The sequence below is a fragment of the Thunnus maccoyii genome, chromosome 20 (assembly GCF_910596095.1).
Source record: "Thunnus maccoyii chromosome 20, fThuMac1.1, whole genome shotgun sequence".
NCBI classification, from domain to species: domain Eukaryota; kingdom Metazoa; phylum Chordata; class Actinopteri; order Scombriformes; family Scombridae; genus Thunnus; species Thunnus maccoyii.
Window position 1 is genome coordinate 17220301 of NC_056552.1, and position 17056 is coordinate 17237356.

A 17056-nucleotide genomic window follows, 5' to 3' on the forward strand; every position below is an offset into this window, starting at 1 on the left:
TTGTTCTGTAGTAGTCTTTGTGCTATCTACATGTTATTTTTAAGGTGTGCACTTTACAGCAGTGTCACTTCCTGCCAATCTTATCTTTGCTCTTTTCAGTTTTCTCACTAGAAACACCTGTTTTTTTTAATTTGTCACCTGTCTGCAGTTGTACTTACATGCATTTGCACTTTGGCAAAGCCTTAACACCCGCATATCATGTAGTATCTTTCATCTCAGCTCTCGTGTGTGGTTCAACAACCACTGGTATAGTTGGGTAGCTATCTAAAGAAGAGAATGAAGCGTGGTTAAACACTCAGGCCATGAACAAATATGCTAAGTGCAAAGCAGAAGTTTTTTTTTCTCTCTCTCTCTGTCTTTTCACTGTTAAACCTACTAACCACAACACAGGAAGACAGATTATAGACAGGGGGGAAGTGCAGCATGAGACAGTATCACCAGTAGCAGTACCGACTAATGATGACTAGCTGCCGTGTAACCTATTTGTGACTTTTATCATTTGCTCGCTACTCTTCAACTAGTTTTCATTCCCACAGAGAATCTTCAAATTCACATCTGCAATTGTCCCACATCTGCTTTCATGAGAATTATGGCATTATCATATGAAACATATGTGTGGGTAGCATTTTTCATCCTTTGACACCGACCAACCAGCTTCAACGGCTTCAACAAACACATGGTGAGTTATCTGAGTTTTTTTTTGTACTGTACGCCACGTTTTACGTTTGTTAACCTTGACAGCTACAGAGGGTTTCTGAAACTGATCCGGCCATAAATTTTAACTTTCCAACGTGGTCTTGATTCTGTACTGTATCTACTCCATAACGATAAAAATGTAATTTAAAAAAAACTCACTTTACAATATATATATATATACATGTATTTCTCACAGATACTGGCACCTCATAGTTTACATGTTTAATTTATAACCGATCAGTCTGGCTTTTTTCCTTCCACAGTGTATGTTGGCCTAATTGCATCATGCAAATAATACCACTGCTTATTTCTGTGCTTTTGGTTGCTATGATGATCATTACTGTGCCATTTTACAGACTCGTGTTTCTGCACTTACTGAGCGTTTGTCACGCTTAATGTGGTTGCAGCTGTCGGACACTCCCCAACATATCTGCAGTAAAATAAGTTATAAAGTGGTTTTGGTCATTTAAGACTGTAAATTTAACAGCAGAAGCTGACTGTCGTGCATCTGATGTCTGGGCTTTGAATTAACTTCCTGTGTGGGAAGTTACGTGATCAAGCAACAAACCACACAGGAAGACGTTTGCCATTTCGAGTGTCTCGGTGAAATGTTCAAACATCATCTTGTATGTTTGCATGATTTTCTCTGCAGTTTTGCTGATATGCAGTTGCATGAAACCGTAATAATGAACTTTATGTATACCACATTTCATACACACGCATGCAATACAATGTGCTTTGCAAAAGATAAAAAATAAACAAGTATGTGAGGAAAGATGCAATAGATCATGGGTAAAATCAAGTAGCATGTATTTTTTTTCTTACAAAAGTTAAAAAAAAAAAAAAAAGCATGGTGTTCCAGTGCTAATCTGAGAAAGTCAGCGGGATGATGCAGTGATCTGTAACAAACTGTTATTGAAAGTGTGAAGAGTGAGGAGATCATTAATGTAATTTTAATCAAGGCTGTGAAATAATTTAAAAACAATGAGAAGCCCCTTAAAGTCTTTTCTGTGGCTTATAGCTTATAGACTATGAAAAGATTTTTTTGAATGTTTACGGCTGCAGTGTTTCACACAAATTCTGAATCAGGTTTTTAGGATGTAAACAGTGCATTGCAGTAAGTAAGATGAAAGCCTGGCAAAGGTCTTTATATGGTAGAAAGCTGCTTTAGACTTCAAATGTGTGTTTAAAGATTGAAATCATTAATGAAAATGCTCCTAGATTCTGAGCCAGAGATCTAGTTTTTGAAAATAGGCTGTAAGATTCAAAATGAGGTTTTCTCTTTTGGCCTGTTCCTCAAGTGTATTTGTTTTGTTCTAATTTAACTGTAAAACATTTTGAGCTGTTGTCAAAAGAAATGGGATCATCAATAGAAACAGAAATGTTAAACGGTGTGTCCTCTGCATAACAAGAGAAACACATTTCATGTTCACAAATTGACCCAAAGGCAGCATTCGTAGACACTTGTGAATTGTAACAGCAACATATACGTGGAGTCTTTTCTTTCCGGCATATAGACAGAAAAAAAATAGACTGAACTTTGGTTCAGGGATGGAAAATTATGAAGTCCTGGCCCCTCAACCAGTGATGAACTAGATCAGATGGCCAAACCCACATTTTTAACTTCTCAATAAGGCATCTAAGTCTATTCTGAAATGATTCCCAACTTTGAGCCTTTTTCAAAGCTATGTTCGTCATATAAGTCAGATCAACATTTCCCAAAATATATGGTAACGGTTTCAGTGAAAGAAATCTTTTGAACAAATTGTTCTGTACCCTGCAATCTCATTATGAAGTATATTTGTTGCTTTTCAACAGGCGTATACAGAATCAGCAATGCGTGACTTAAAACACAATACGATAAATACTATGGGGCACCAATTACTGTACACCAGAGGTGTTTTTGGAGGCTATTGAGGCCTCGGTTAATTTTTTTTCACCTCCATTTTTCACAGCCCTGTCACGCTCCGTATGCACTTGTTGTTGCACATTGTGTAAGTAATGCTGTTTCATATTGTGCAGACACGAACAGGAACGTCTGTGGCCAGAAAATATCAAACCTCCTCATGGAGAGGAAGACGCATTACGATTCTATCCTGGACCGTAGCAAAAGAATTACATGGCAGGACGATTGCTATGTGGATCTTCAGTCTATGCCCTGCTCCACCTCATCACAAGCAGAAACAGAGGGTAAGGGTTCTCTCCTCTGCAAAAAGATTCATCACATCTCTCGCACGCTGGTGGCGTTGGAGCGGTTAATGTCAGAAGCGTCTGTCCTCTGTTACTCCAATCTCTCCTGCCCCTTTTAGTCTTTATTTTGTTAATTTTGAGCAAGGAAAAACTATAACAACAACTATTACAAACTGAAATGGAGAGAGGATGGGAGGATGATGAGGGAGGATGCGATGGCTATAAAATCATCCTTAAAAGGAATTTACTTAAAATAAAAAAAAAAGGCAAGAACATTTATTTACAACAGAGCACAAGAATGATCTCCAATTCTATTATAGTGAAATTCATCCCTGATTCATTTTCAGTTATTTGGACATCATCATCAGTATTCAGACTCATCTGTTCTTATCATGAATGTTAAGCCACAGATATGAGATTAGAGCCTTATCAGTAGAGCAACAGGAGCTTTGATTAATGAAATTAGGTGAGAGGACAGAGAATCCTTCACGGTTGAAGTTCATAATTAGCGGCATCCAAATGTTTTGAAAAAAACTTTTGCCATTACAGTTAAACATGGCTTTAGTAAGTTTACACACCACTGGAGAAAGAGTGGTTTCAAGATAGTGTTTGTTCTCGCCAGTGGAAGACAATGACTTTTTCTTTGTTGTCAGGAGCACTATTTTGGTGACATTGAGCCTGGTTGGGGATTTGAAGGCAGTGGGTAAAAATTGTCTGAAGCCTGTTAAGCTGAGGACTTTTGGGCAAAATAAAAATGGCCAGCTTAGTCAAAAGACAAAAACAACAAGGTTAGTTGAGATCATAAAATTATTATTTTTTTTTTTTTTCATGTTGACGTGAGAGCTTTTTTCAGAACATTAAAATTTGTGTTCATACTCATACATAAAGTTTCCTTGCGGTGGTCCGCCCCCACTGAAATAGCCTCCTCTTTCATCATTAGAAATGTATACTGTAATGAACTTCTACAGTAAAACCAGGGGCAGAGGCAGCTTTTTCAAACAACATATGACATTTAGTGAAAAAAGCTATTGACTGGACTGTCACCTAGTTACTATTAATCACAAACTATGACATACTGCTTACGGCATCTACTCTCTGGTTTGCCGGGGGAAACCCTGATGCTCTTAAGGACGCATACAGGTGAAATACTGGGAAATCACATTGATCTTTCTTAAGAAATTACAGAGGATGCAAAAAATGCATGAAAGATTATTTTAGAAACATTTACCTGAACATTTGCCGTATTGGATGCAAAGGAGTACTTTTTAATTTAATCGGAGAGGATAAGGAGCTTTGATGAATATAAGGTGATTTTAGGGACATTGATGTCACCTTAGAAAAACAAATTTTCCCAGCGGATACTCATTTCTCAGGTTTGTTTGGCTTTAAATGTTATGTATGTAAATATGTTTGGTTTAGTGGATTATACTGTTAGAAAAACAGGTATCTGTTTTCTATTCTTTCTGAATGGTGTTGAAATCCTCCTCCTCCATTTTTGAGGGATTATTGAAGAAAAAACAGCACGGTCTGAAATCGCGATGAGTAAATTTCTACTTAAGTGAAGTCATTTGAAAGACTTTGCAGGGATGTGAGTACTTTTTTTGGATAATGCTGTCACCATATGTTTCAAAAGCACTGATGATAATTACTGATCGTAGTAATTGCTGCAGAAAGTGTAAAGCAAGCTGGAATTGTTTGATTGAGTTTTAAATTTAGGTCTCTACTTTAGATTAAATTGGCTTTAGAAGTTTGAAAAAAAGATTGTGGGAAAATGATGACCTCTAAATTGGCTGTTGTATAGTATGTTCACTGCTTTCACCTTGAATTACTTCATAGCTTACTCCTGGGTAAAATGTGGATTAATTCAGTACAATTACAAACAACAAAAGGAATCTACTGCACAGATTATAGATTATAATAGTGTTTGTATGTATGTTTATGATTGTTTGTGAGCATATGTGTGTTTGCTGTTTTTAGTGGATTGTGAGTATGGGAAGCATCATGGATTGTTATCAATTACAAACACAACACCTCTATTCCCTGAGTTATGGGATATAGAGAAGGCATTAGGAACTGTTTTCTCCACAAGGCTCCTTACATCCTTTTTTTGTTAGAGGAATGAATGCTTTTAGTACTGCGTCATGTTAAGGCTATGGCATGGTAATTGGAAATCAGTTTGAGAAGGGAATAGAATAGGATTAGGAAAATGTGTGTGTTTTGTGTGTTGTGTCAGTGATGATGAACACACACGCATGCACACAAGCAAACAGTTCAGGGTTTATAGAACAAGTGAGCAAATGAAGAGGATTGATCAGACTACGTATAAAATTCACAGAAACGATTAGGGAAGGAAAAGACAAAGAACAGACTGCTATTCAAATTACCGGTGTTGTGCAACTTGATTACCTAACACAAGAAAAAAGAAAACTATATAAATCGGAAAACTGCCTTTGAATATTTATGGATTTGTGAAGCAGTGGGGAGCAGTGTGAGCCCTCATTTTATTAACAGAGCACATTTTGTTCAAAAAACGTATTGTCCCCTGGTGCAGAATGACCAGCATGTGTCCCTTAATAATTGGCCAGCAGTACAAAGTTTTCAGTGGAAAGTGTAAAAAAGTCTGAGAAAAATGACAAAAACACAAGAAATGAAAAGGTGCTTTTCTTGCGCAGCATGTTGTTACATCTTTTCCTTCATCATAAAATTTTGTTCTGTGGCGCCACAGTAGTCTACACATACCACATAACCTCAACGGCCACGGTTTGCTTCTAGCCATGTATGTTTGTTTATACTTCAAACCCTTCTCTCTACCTGTCTCCTGTCTCTCTGCACTTGCCACAGTAGAACAAAGTGTCATTGTTAATTATCACTTGATAATCTCAAGAATCATTACCTGCAGTAAGAGTTTTCTCTGCACTCTGTATTGGTTCAGATCTTAGCTGGGTCCAAAAGCATCAAGACCAGCTGCAACGCTTCAGTACAGCGTCCTTCCTGGAGGGGGTGTTAGCCCACCTGAGAAAGACTGATGTGCTGAGTTCAGCTGAGGAGTCCAAGATCAAAGAAGGGGGCCGGTTGCAGGACCAGATCAACATGCTCACAACTATTGTCAATGGCAAGGACACTCAAGGCTCTGATACCCTGCAGGGCTTCATAGAAAGCTCAGATTCTCAGGTGGCCCAGCTCATCATAAACCATGGTAAGGGGCTTAAAATGGGATTTGTTAAGGAAGGGTTGAGAATAAATTGGTATTATTAGTTAGATGTTTACAGTAGGTGTCCAGTAATTAGAGGAGTGGCAGTTTGATTCCTGAATCCTCCTAATAGCATGTTGAAGTGTTCATGAACAAGACATGGAGCTCCAAACTGCTCCCGATGAGTTGTTTAATGCTGTCTATAAATGTGTGTGAGTGAATGTGAGTCATTGTAAATCACTTTGCCCATTCAACTTCTTGGTTATCAATATATAAAAAACCGACAATTTTTGTATGACTGTCATTTTCCTTTTCTGCAGATTCTATGGTGAAGGAGCACAAAGAGCTGCTTTTGCGGCGATATGAGCAGCTCAGAGACAGAGATTCATGCAGCTGCCCCAAACTGAACATCTCCTCTAGGACCTTACTTCTGGTCGATGGACTTTCTGACCTCCAGCAGAAGGAGCATGACTTGATGCAGGTGGGGGTAACTCGTGGAGGGAAAAGAAATCATCTCAGACAACTGGGCCTGGCTAAACTCTTGGAGCCGCTCACCCGGGTCAGTTTGCCTCCCAGGGTCTCCCTGACAGTTGGGGTGGCCGGTATCGGCAAAACCACCTGGGTCCGACACTTCGTCAGACAGTGGAGCCAAGGGGCCATCTGTTCAGATGTGAGCTTCGTCTTGCCTTTCACCTTTTCTGAGCTAAACTCACTGGAGAAACTTTCAGCAGAAAAGCTGGTGAAGATGGCTTTTCCTCATTTAACAGACACCAATCTGGTCCTGAGCAGCTCCTGCCGGACACTGCTTATCCTTGATGGTTTGGATGAATTCCGCTGCAGTTTAAATTTCTCAGATGCGGTACCCTGCAATGACCCAAAGAAAGAAGTGTCCATTGATGACTTGGTTACTAACATCATCCGAGGGAATCTTCTCCCTGACGTAGCAGTGTGGGTCACTTCCAGGCCAGGAGTGGCCTCACTCATCCCTGGAGGATTGGTTGACAGGGTGACTGAGATCCCTGGATTCAGCCCAAAAGACATCCAGATCTTCCTAAACCACCACTTCTCCGAGAGGGATTTTGCCAGTAAAATATGGGCACACCTGGAGTCCCATAAGATCTTAATGGTGATGTGCTACATTCCATGTTTTTGCTGGATTGTGGCTGATACGCTGATGTACATCATGCAGAGTGGAACACAGGAGACCCTTCCCAGGACTTGTACTGCTCTCTATGCCCACTTTTGTTCCATGAAGGCAGAAGTAGGAGAACCAAGAGGCAGGGAGCCTGTAAAAATGGAGCAGCTCCATGGGAGCAATCGTAAACTGCTGGGGAATCTTGGACGGCTGGCATTTTACGGGCTCCTCAAAAACAAGTACACCTTCAGTGAGCAGGACCTCAGGGCCTATGGGATAGACCTACTGTTGACACAAAGCAGTCTTGGTGCTGGACTTCTTGTTCGGGAGGAGTCAGTCATATTCACAACATACCGGTTCATTCATTTGACTCTGCAGGAGTTTCTTGCGGCCACCTTCTACTATATCTCTTCCAAGAGGGCCATCTTTGACTTGTTCTCAGAGAGCAGTATGTCCTGGCCCAAGATTGGTTTCCAGAACCACTTCAAAAATGCCTTTCAGCACTCGCAACAAGCTGAAGATGGTCACCTGGATGTGTTTGTGCGCTTCCTGACAGGCCTGCTGTGCCCAATGGCACTGAAACCTCTCACTGGGCTTTTGGCCATCGGGAAAGATGATGGCAACCAGAAGGCGTGGGCAGCAGGGGTTTTACAAGGCCTCTTGGTCAGCGGGGGGTCTGTGGTGTCCCTGCGTGCAGTCAACATGGCTTATTGTTTACAGGAGCTGCAACACACAGATCTGTTGCGGAGTGTAGAGGAGGATCTACGGCTTGGCACCCTGGCAGGGAAGTTAACACGGGCTCAGTGTGTTGTCTTGGCCTATCTGCTGCATGTTTCTCCAGAGTGCAGTGAAAAGACCAACCTAACAGCCTCTCTGAACTGCACCACAGTAAAATGTTTGCTCCCACAGTTGCTGTACTGCAGCCATCTCAGGTAGAGCTCTCCCCAAAGCACTATCTCCAAATAAAACAAAACCACATGACAAACACGGAAAAGTGAAACACATGTCTTATCTCTTCCACAGGTTAGAGAATAATCAATTCAAAGATGATGTAATGGAATTGCTGGGAAGCCTCCTGAGTGCCAAAGACTGTCATATCCAGAAAATGAGGTGAGATTAAACCTATGTTTCAACTCCTTTACTGCAAACTATTGAGGTTAAGCATCATATGAAAATCATTTTATACTCTAATAACTCTGAACCACTGTATCAAATGAACTTGCATGATTGCTCACATGAATGGTAAAACTTTTTAATGACAATTTAGTGTCAGTGTTGTTGATTACAAGGGTGTAAGAGACACTGAGTGATTATCGTGTGGTTGTATGATTGGTGCAGCGATGATGATGAATGTGATTATCATTTATATTGTGTATGATTGTAACCTTTTTTATTCACCCCCCTCAGTTTAGCAGAGAACGCCATCAGCAACAAAGGTGCCAAAGCCCTAAGTCGAGCCCTTCTGGTGAACCGGACACTAACTTCTCTCAAGTGAGATTTGTTTGTTGCCTTTTTTAATACTAAATCCATGTCAGTAACTCTCATGTAAACAGTGCTGGCAGATTATAGATGATAGATGTTTCAATGTAAACTGTGTGAAACATACATTCGATGAGCATCTTGATGTTAACTTCTATCACATTAGCACTTTCTAGTCTGTGTAGTTTTATATCAAAAGATAGCAAAATTACAAGGGATGGCAAATGCTCCCAAAACTGCACTCATCTCAGAATCAAAATCAGAATCAGAAACAGGTTTATTGCCAGGTGACAGATGATATAAATATATAAATAAAATCAAATTTACAATTAAATTTTCAATTATTTTGAAGAAATGTATAATTCACTCTCAGATTTTGAGTTATTACTTTGGAGTAGAGAGGTGCATAGTACATATTGGTTACCTGGATTTCATTTTAGCATTTCTTTTAGTTTACTTTGGTTTTTAGTTTGCCTTATACACCGCAACTTTTACAAATAAAACTCTGTGTGTGTGCTTATCTCTGAGTCCCTGAAGACTTGCAGTTCTTCTGGTCTTTGTCTTCATAGTTCACTGGCATGTACACTAGTTCTCAGGGTTTCAGTTATGACTGTACATCAGTCTATTTGATTTAACCATCTATTTATAATTTAGCCTCCGGAACAACAACATCGGCTCAAAAGGTACCAAGTTTCTGGCAGAAGCTCTAAAAATGAACCAAGTGCTGGTATCAGTCAAGTGAGTATAATTGCTATAGATTGCCAGCGTGAATGCCAGCATAAGATTTGGAGGTGGTGTAATTGCTCAATTTCCCAAACCACTCATCAGCTTTCAGAACAATGCCATTGAGGAGGAAGGTGCTAAGGCTCTTGCAGAAGTCCTGCTATGCAACCGCAAATTGGTGTCTCTGAAGTGAGTTTTGACAGGGTTTCACTCTTGTTTGTTGCATGCATTATGGATAGCATATACAGTACGTGTGCATTCTTATGATGAGAAGTAATCAGTGCATTTTTCTTACATCCATGTAATGATACAGTATAAGGAAGAATACTGTTGGAGCGGGAGGAGCCAAACGGATTGCAGATGCACTGAAGTCAAACCGGACTCTCACAAAACTGATGTAATCCTTAATTAAGATATCATACTGAATATTTTACTGTTTAGATTGTAAAATAATGCAGACATTGTTTAAATTTAGCTTGTGGATAATTGATACTATGCTACAGGGTATTTTTTTCTAGGTTCTGTGAATTTTGTCTCACAGATTTATGTTAAGAGTTACAAAAGCTCACTAATAGAATCTAGGTTTCATGTTAAACTAGCACAAATAATTCCCTTGTGTTTGCCAATTAGCATGTAATTGAGTCACATTAGCACTGTTCATCAAGATTAATGATTTCAATTTCAATTTCTTAATGTGCAATTATTTTCATTCTTGTCTACAGTCTTTGTAGTAACCAGCTCGGGGACAAAGGAACAGTCGCTCTGGCAGAAGCTTTGACAGTCAACCACACTTTACTCTCACTTCAGTCAGTACCGTCCTCACAGGAGTACATTTTATCCTCCACATTGTGCTCTATTACACATTGGTTCACATACTGTGCAACAATTACGCAGTTTGTTGTGCTAGTTAACCTTTTCTTTTTGCAGACTTCAGAGTAACTCAATCAGCGACAAGGGGATGACAGCCTTAACCAAAGCACTTAGGCGGAACCAGGGCCTCGTTTCTTTGAAGTGAGTATTAAACCTCAACCTTTTTTTGCTCATTTGATTTCCTGCAGAGCGTCTGATAAGAAGGTTGATACTCTCACTCTCATATCTGTATGGTAAAAAGGTTACAGCCAGCAGCCAGTTAGTTTAACATAGCATAAAGTCTGCAGTGGGGGAAACAGTCAGCCTGGCTCTGTTCAGAGGTAACAAAATCCTCCAACCAGCACCTGTAAAGCTCACTAATTAATACTTAAGTCTTGGTGTCACCGTGAGGTTGCCAGGAAACCAGCAGAGACTCCTGTAAGTCACTGCTCCTAGCCAAGAAATAGTCTGGTTCATAACCACTTGTAAAGCTATAAGTTGTCATTTTTAAACTTTGTTTTTTTTCTACAGATTAAACAAACAACATATAACATTATAAATAGTGAGTTTTAGAGGTGCTGGTAGGTGTATTTTATTACCTTTGGACAGAGCCAGGCTACCTGTTTCCAACCGTTTTCCATTCTTCATGCTAATCTAAGCTAACCAGCTGCTGGCAGGAGCTTCATATTTACTGTACAGACATAATTGGGGTATCGGTCTTCTCATTTAACTCTCAAAATATTGAACTATAACTTTATAGTGTATTGGGACTCAGTGCATACTACATATGAGTAAATACTAGTCAAATATGATATGGCATATAAATATGTATTATGTATATTTTATGTATATTTTATGTATTATTCTATCTGGTCAGTTTAAGAGAGAACTCAATTGGGGTGGAGGGAGCAAAGAACATGGCCCACGCCCTCCATGAGAACAACTGTCTCCAGGACCTCGAGTGAGTCACCTCATTAATAGATGTTTATAGTGTAATAGCCCACAGTGGCATGGAAATATCCAACTGTTCAGTAAATGTCATTACCCCAGACTATGGTCTGTCACTTAAGGCTATTGTATGCAAAAAACTGCCAGTCCCACGAGATTACAGTGGGAAGTCTGTGGCTCTTTGAAGAAATATGGTGACATTCAGAATGTAACATTCACAGTCTTCATCGACTCTCCTTCTTATGGTAATTGCTATAATCACCTTTTCCCAATTAAATTAAGTGGAACTTTCAAACTTCAAAGCCAAGTGTTTTATCAGCTTAAAAGCAGACATGTTGCAAAAGTATCAACAGACTTTAAATGACACATTACATAGATAATGATGTCTCTTTGACACTCAACTATAACACCTAACTTGTGTTGCTGTATTTCAGGAGAACTCTGTCTATTTCTTACTCTAAGTGTTAGTGCATTTGTAATATCTATATATATGTGTGTGTGTATGTGTGTGTGTGTGTGTGTGTGTGTGTGTGTGTGTGTGCCTGTGTCTTTGTGTGCATATCTCAGTCTCACAGCCAACCTGTTGCATGATGAAGGGGTTCAAGCTATAGCAGGTGCAATCAAGGTTAATCAAGGCCTCACCTCTTTGCAGTAAGTGAGGCTTGTAATGCAAATGCAACCACACACACAGACACACACGACTCTGCAAGTAACATCAGGCATCACCAGCTTCACTTGCTTTGAAAATGTTCCTGAGGACTACAATAATAGTGCAAGAATAAGATAAAGGAGATTCTGCTTTTCAATGCAAACAGGTTTTGCAATCGTACCATATTATTACAGTAGATTTTAAACATTTGTAAGAAAACACAATGTCAGAAATATATAAACTAATGGCATTACTATTTATTATGTAGAAACAGTGAACAGGAAGTAGAATTTCACCTTGATTAGCAAAGGATTACAGCCAGTAAATCTGGACCACACAATCCCAGAATAAGATGTTTTTATTGTGATTGTGACATAACAAAACAGTGGTGGAAGAAATATTGACATATTTTACTTAAGTAAAAGATTAAATACCTGAATGTAAAAATGCTCCATTAGTAACAAAAGAGGTAAAAGTCCCAAAATTTTACTTAAGTAGAACTATAGAAGCATTATTATAAAAACATAATTTAAGTATTATAAGTAAAAGTGGTCATTATACATTATTTTCAAAGAATAAGGGGGAGTCATGGGATGATTGTCTGCAGGTTCATCATTACAAGTGTTTAGTTTAACTGATAACAATCCAGCAGATTTTAGCTGATTATAGGTTTTGTATGTAAAAGCTTAATCTGCAAACTAGTGACTATTGTCACACAAATGTAGTACATTGAGCTCTAATATTTATATATAGTAAATGTACTTACTTGCTGTCCACCACTGCAAAAAACTTACAACATATGTCGCATTTTCCTCATAGTTGTGCCTCTCTTTCTCTTTTTTCAGTCTACAGTGGAATTTCATCAAGTCCTCTGCCACTAAAGCTCTGGCCCATGCACTCCGCTCCAATTCCACAATGCAGCTCCTGGAGTAAGGCCAATCCTTGTTTCAGTCACCTCTGCTCCCACACACACTTTCTCTGATTGATCACCCCAAAATTTCAAAGGTGTATTCTGTCAAGGAAGTCTGCGCTAACATTACACTGAGTGCAAATGACTAGTTATAGCATTTTATTGACTGATTGCGGCTTTATCAGCCCCTGAACAGTTATGTGGCATTTCAGTTACAGGGTTGTATTGTTATTTACAGTTGTCACTGTGTGTGTGTGTGTGTCCTTTGCTGCAGTCTGCAGGAGAATAATATTGGGAATGATGGTGTCACTTTTCTCGCTGAAGCCCTGAAAACCAACACATCTCTGCATACATTATGGTTAGTGTTACATTTGTACACAATGATTGATTATTACTTTTTTTTGTCTTTAAGGTAAACAGATAAAAACTGGAGGCAGAAATGTACCTGTGCTTATACAAAATGATGAATCAATGCTAAGAGATTATAGCAATAGCTATGCACTATAATAATAGCTAAAAGTTAGTACATTCACATAAAAGTTATCTTTCTACATGTGTGACAATTTGTTGTCGTTTTCTATTATTTTCCTATGTGTTTAGTGTTTTGTGTGCTGTCTCTTTAGTCTGCAGGGGGTCTCAGCAGGCAAAAGTGGTGCAGTTGCAATGGCAGGAGCTCTAACGACCAACCAAAGCCTGCAAACATTAGAGTGAGTCCAAGCTCCTTTCTGTGTCAAACTGCTCCTTTGTTATTTGTCATTCAGCCACATATCATAAGCAAGCAATTTAAAACCAGTGGAGCTCACCACTTTATAGTGTTTCCTTTTTTTACTGTCGTTGCAGCTGATTGTAGTCACTTGAGTGTAAAAATAATCACTTAGGTGTAAAACAGTCCCTCTTTTGGCTTGAATGAGACAAGCAGGAGTGTTGGATTGAAGTTGCTCTGCTCAATGCTTATTTCCTTCTATTACTCTGTATGTCTGAAAATCATTCACCCTCTCATTTGTCTGTTTTATGGGTTTGATAACTTTTGATCTGTGTATGCTTTGGATGTGAATTTGTTTGTCTGTTTAAGCTTTACAATGCCAGCAATTTTAATGTGTCTGATTGTGGTCTGGCAAAGCTCCACAGGTGGTTTTTTTGTTTGTTTGTTTGTTTGATTGATTTTTGAGACACACGTCATTTCAAGTAGCCGCTACGCTACAGTAGATGATTGGCAAGTCATTCCTTCTCTGAGACCTGAACATGAACCTTTACAATTAGATGAATGCACCACTCACTGGGCTGTTTTGTTGTTGTTGTTGTTGTTGTTGTTGTTGTTGTTGTTGTTGTTGTTGTTGTTGTTGTTGTTTCACCGATTTTCACAAAACATGTGGTTGTACAAAACCTAGCTATTCTGTGAGCACTGTCAAAATTCTTCTTTTTGAGCTACCACTGAAATTAGTTTATGAAGAAATGTGAGGCACAAAATATAATTTTATGTCAACAATGCCTATTACAAATAATTGTTCACAAGCTTCAGGATTTTCAAGAGCTAGCGACTCAAGACAGTTTCTGTTTGTGATCCGCTGATTCTTAGTGAATATTTGATTGACTGTTAATGTTTTTAAGCCTTTGCACTCTGTTCCTGTTTTTATAAATATATCACAATTAGGGTTGAGCAATATAACAATATATACCATGAGATTATATACATTTCTGATTTACCCGTACCCTCTATTACCATGGTAACTATTCCTTTAACATTTCTGGGTGTTAATAGACCACATGCTAATTAAAGTTTTATATGATTTTTGAATGAGTGTGACAAAGTATGTTGACTTGTCACATATTTCATTTGCTAGATCAACTAAAACAGACATTCTTGTCTGGTTATTTTATCTAACAGTTTTTCATTTGATTTTCTAGAAAATGTACTATATCATATATCAATATGGCAATATAAAATTACATAAAAGACACTTTCATCCGATTTGCCCACCCCTAATCACAATAGAGAGGCAGCCATGAGCCCACAAGGTATTTTATCTTAGAGGGTTTTCAATTTTTCTCAACATTTTAAGTTAATTGAAATTGAAATTAAAACTTATCATGTACCAAAGTTAATTACACAAACTACTAAGCAACATAAATGCAATTACCTCAAACAGAATAGCACAGTGGAAAACAATAAAACCCAATAACACAACATAGAAGAATAAGCTGAAAGTATGGACAGAAAAGCTCTGTATCATCTCTCTGGTCTTCTGAAAGAGCAAAAAAAGAAACCCTCCATTAGAAAATATAATGAGAGCTGAAAGCTGATAGGACAGAATTGGAACTTCAGCTCTTTGTGAACCTCTCCAATTTTTCCAGGGATGCAGCATGAGCTCATTGTGAAGCTGTCAGGTTCCCAGTGCCAGTGAAGAACCAATTTTAAGATTACGCTTGTGTTGAAACAACACTAAAAAGAAGTGAAATAAAGTGAGAGGAAGAATTCTCTTCATTATTCAGTCTTTTTGCTCCTTATCTTTAACACCTCAGTATTTCTCCTGCTTTGCTGATGGTGCCAGTGTTACAGATTTGAGAGTTAAATGAGTTACAGACTCCATCATATATCATCATATATGTGCAACAACTGTGGTGTTTTTCAGTCTACGTGGAAACGCTGTAGGGATGGAGGGAGCGAAGGCCCTGGCTAACGCCTTGAAAAGCAACAGAAGCCTCAAGTCCTTGAAGTAAGTTGCATCTACAGCTTATCATGATCTGTAAGAACCAAATTTTTTGTTTGTTTAAAAAGCATAAAAACTGTATTAATCTCATGCACACAATGAAAAAAGAGTATTTTCTGAAAATCAGCAACTGAATTCATTAATTGAATTTGAAATGCTTGATTTGGTTACATTTTTTCCTGTTTAAAATTAAATTCCCCCAATTAAAATGTTTTTGTCTTAATTAAGATTCAGCTTTGTGAAATACATCTCTGACAAGGGATTTTATCAATGATTATAAAGCAGCAGCCTCTTCTAAGGCTGCTTGCAATGAGGTAACATTGTGTCTCAAACAATGATCAAGCTTTATTCTTCCTGTTTGTTGACTAACGGTGACTGTTATCTTAGTTAGCTGGCCTAGTCAGCTGCAACATAGCTCCAAATGCATATGTACTGGACTTCCTGTTTGTTTCTGGAGATAAAAGGTCATCCAAATCCAGCATTTTGCAGTTCAAAATAAAGCTTCATACTAATATCCCTGGACATTTGATTACAGAAATAATTGTTTGTGTCTGTGTGCATTATCAGTCTGCAGGAGAACTCTCTGGGTATGGATGGAGCCATTTTCATTGCAACAGCGCTGAAAGGAAACCACCAGTTGACATACATAAAGTTAGTTTTCTTTTCTGCACTTCTCCCTGCACCGCTCAGACATACTTGACTGTGGTTTTGTGTGTGGTTGTATCACAAAGAGCAGGATTTCAGAAAAGAGTACTGTACATGCTTTAGTTGAAAAGAACTTCTGTTTGTGTTTTTATAGTTTGCAGGGAAATGGCGTCGGAGAGTCTGGAGCAAAAGTCATATCTGATGCCATAAGAACCAACGCTCCAGGCTGCGTGGTGGACATCTGACCAAGGACAGAGCAGCAGCTTCTGAGGAAGTTATACCACAGAAATAACAGTACGCTTTGTTTTCAGACGTACATGTATACTATGTAATATAGTTAAACTCTAAATGTATTATGTACCTCATATCACTGTGTAACTGTTTATATACTTATACGATACAATATTATTAGAGAGATATGTGCATATTTATTTTGACAGGAAACAATTACATTTGTCTTGAAGTAGCAGTTGCCATAAGGGTAAATAAGACTATTGAAGATACTTAGAGTTGTACCATATTTTTATGTAAAATACATTCATTTTTTAAATTAGAGCTGTATCCCTCCTTATTTGTCTTAATGAAGATGTCTGAGATGTCTAATATTCTGTATATTTGCTCTATTTGCACAAATTAATCTGTGTGCATGGAAATAAAATGGACATCGCCATACGCATAGCATTTTTATTCTAGCTGTTTTTTTTACAAGGGGAAAGATCCTTCAAAGTATGAGACTAAGCACTCTGTCAGCTTACTGTGCTGACAATAAGATTCCTGAAGAAACAGTCAGTAACACATTATGTCATGAGGATCATACTGGTTTCATAACTTTTGGGTAATTTGTTTCATTTACTGTGTCTGCCTAACCCTAGAGGTGTACCAGAAATACTGATTTTACTGACTCAAAGCACAAAGTAGAGTATAACTTCACCTG

At 38.4% G+C, this 17056-nt stretch overlaps 1 protein-coding gene across 1 annotated transcript; it reads left to right on the forward strand.

The window, feature by feature from the left end:
• The first annotated feature begins 27 nt into the window (after positions 1–27).
• On the forward strand, positions 28–16800 carry nlrc3 (NLR family, CARD domain containing 3). Its single transcript, XM_042398148.1, has 19 exons — positions 28–679; positions 2719–2886; positions 5819–6082; positions 6397–8143; positions 8235–8321; positions 8619–8702; positions 9345–9428; positions 9519–9602; positions 9727–9810; positions 10136–10219; positions 10341–10424; positions 11140–11223; positions 11778–11861; positions 12705–12788; positions 13044–13127; positions 13393–13476; positions 15400–15483; positions 16045–16128; positions 16277–16800. The coding sequence occupies exons 2-19, from the start codon at positions 2763–2765 to the stop codon at positions 16365–16367; spliced, it is 3405 nt and encodes a 1134-aa protein (XP_042254082.1). The 5' UTR covers positions 28–679; positions 2719–2762; the 3' UTR covers positions 16368–16800.
• The last annotated feature ends 256 nt before the right edge of the window (positions 16801–17056 follow it).

Coding starts and splice junctions, on each gene's coding strand:
- nlrc3 (XM_042398148.1), top strand. CDS start 2,763: ATGGAGAGGAAGACGCATTACGATTCTATCCTGGACCGTAGCAAAAGA. Junction 9,429..9,518: donor CAAGTGCTGGTATCAGTCAA/GTGAGTATAATT, acceptor ACCACTCATCAG/CTTTCAGAACAATGCCATTG. Junction 9,603..9,726: donor CGCAAATTGGTGTCTCTGAA/GTGAGTTTTGAC, acceptor GTAATGATACAG/TATAAGGAAGAATACTGTTG.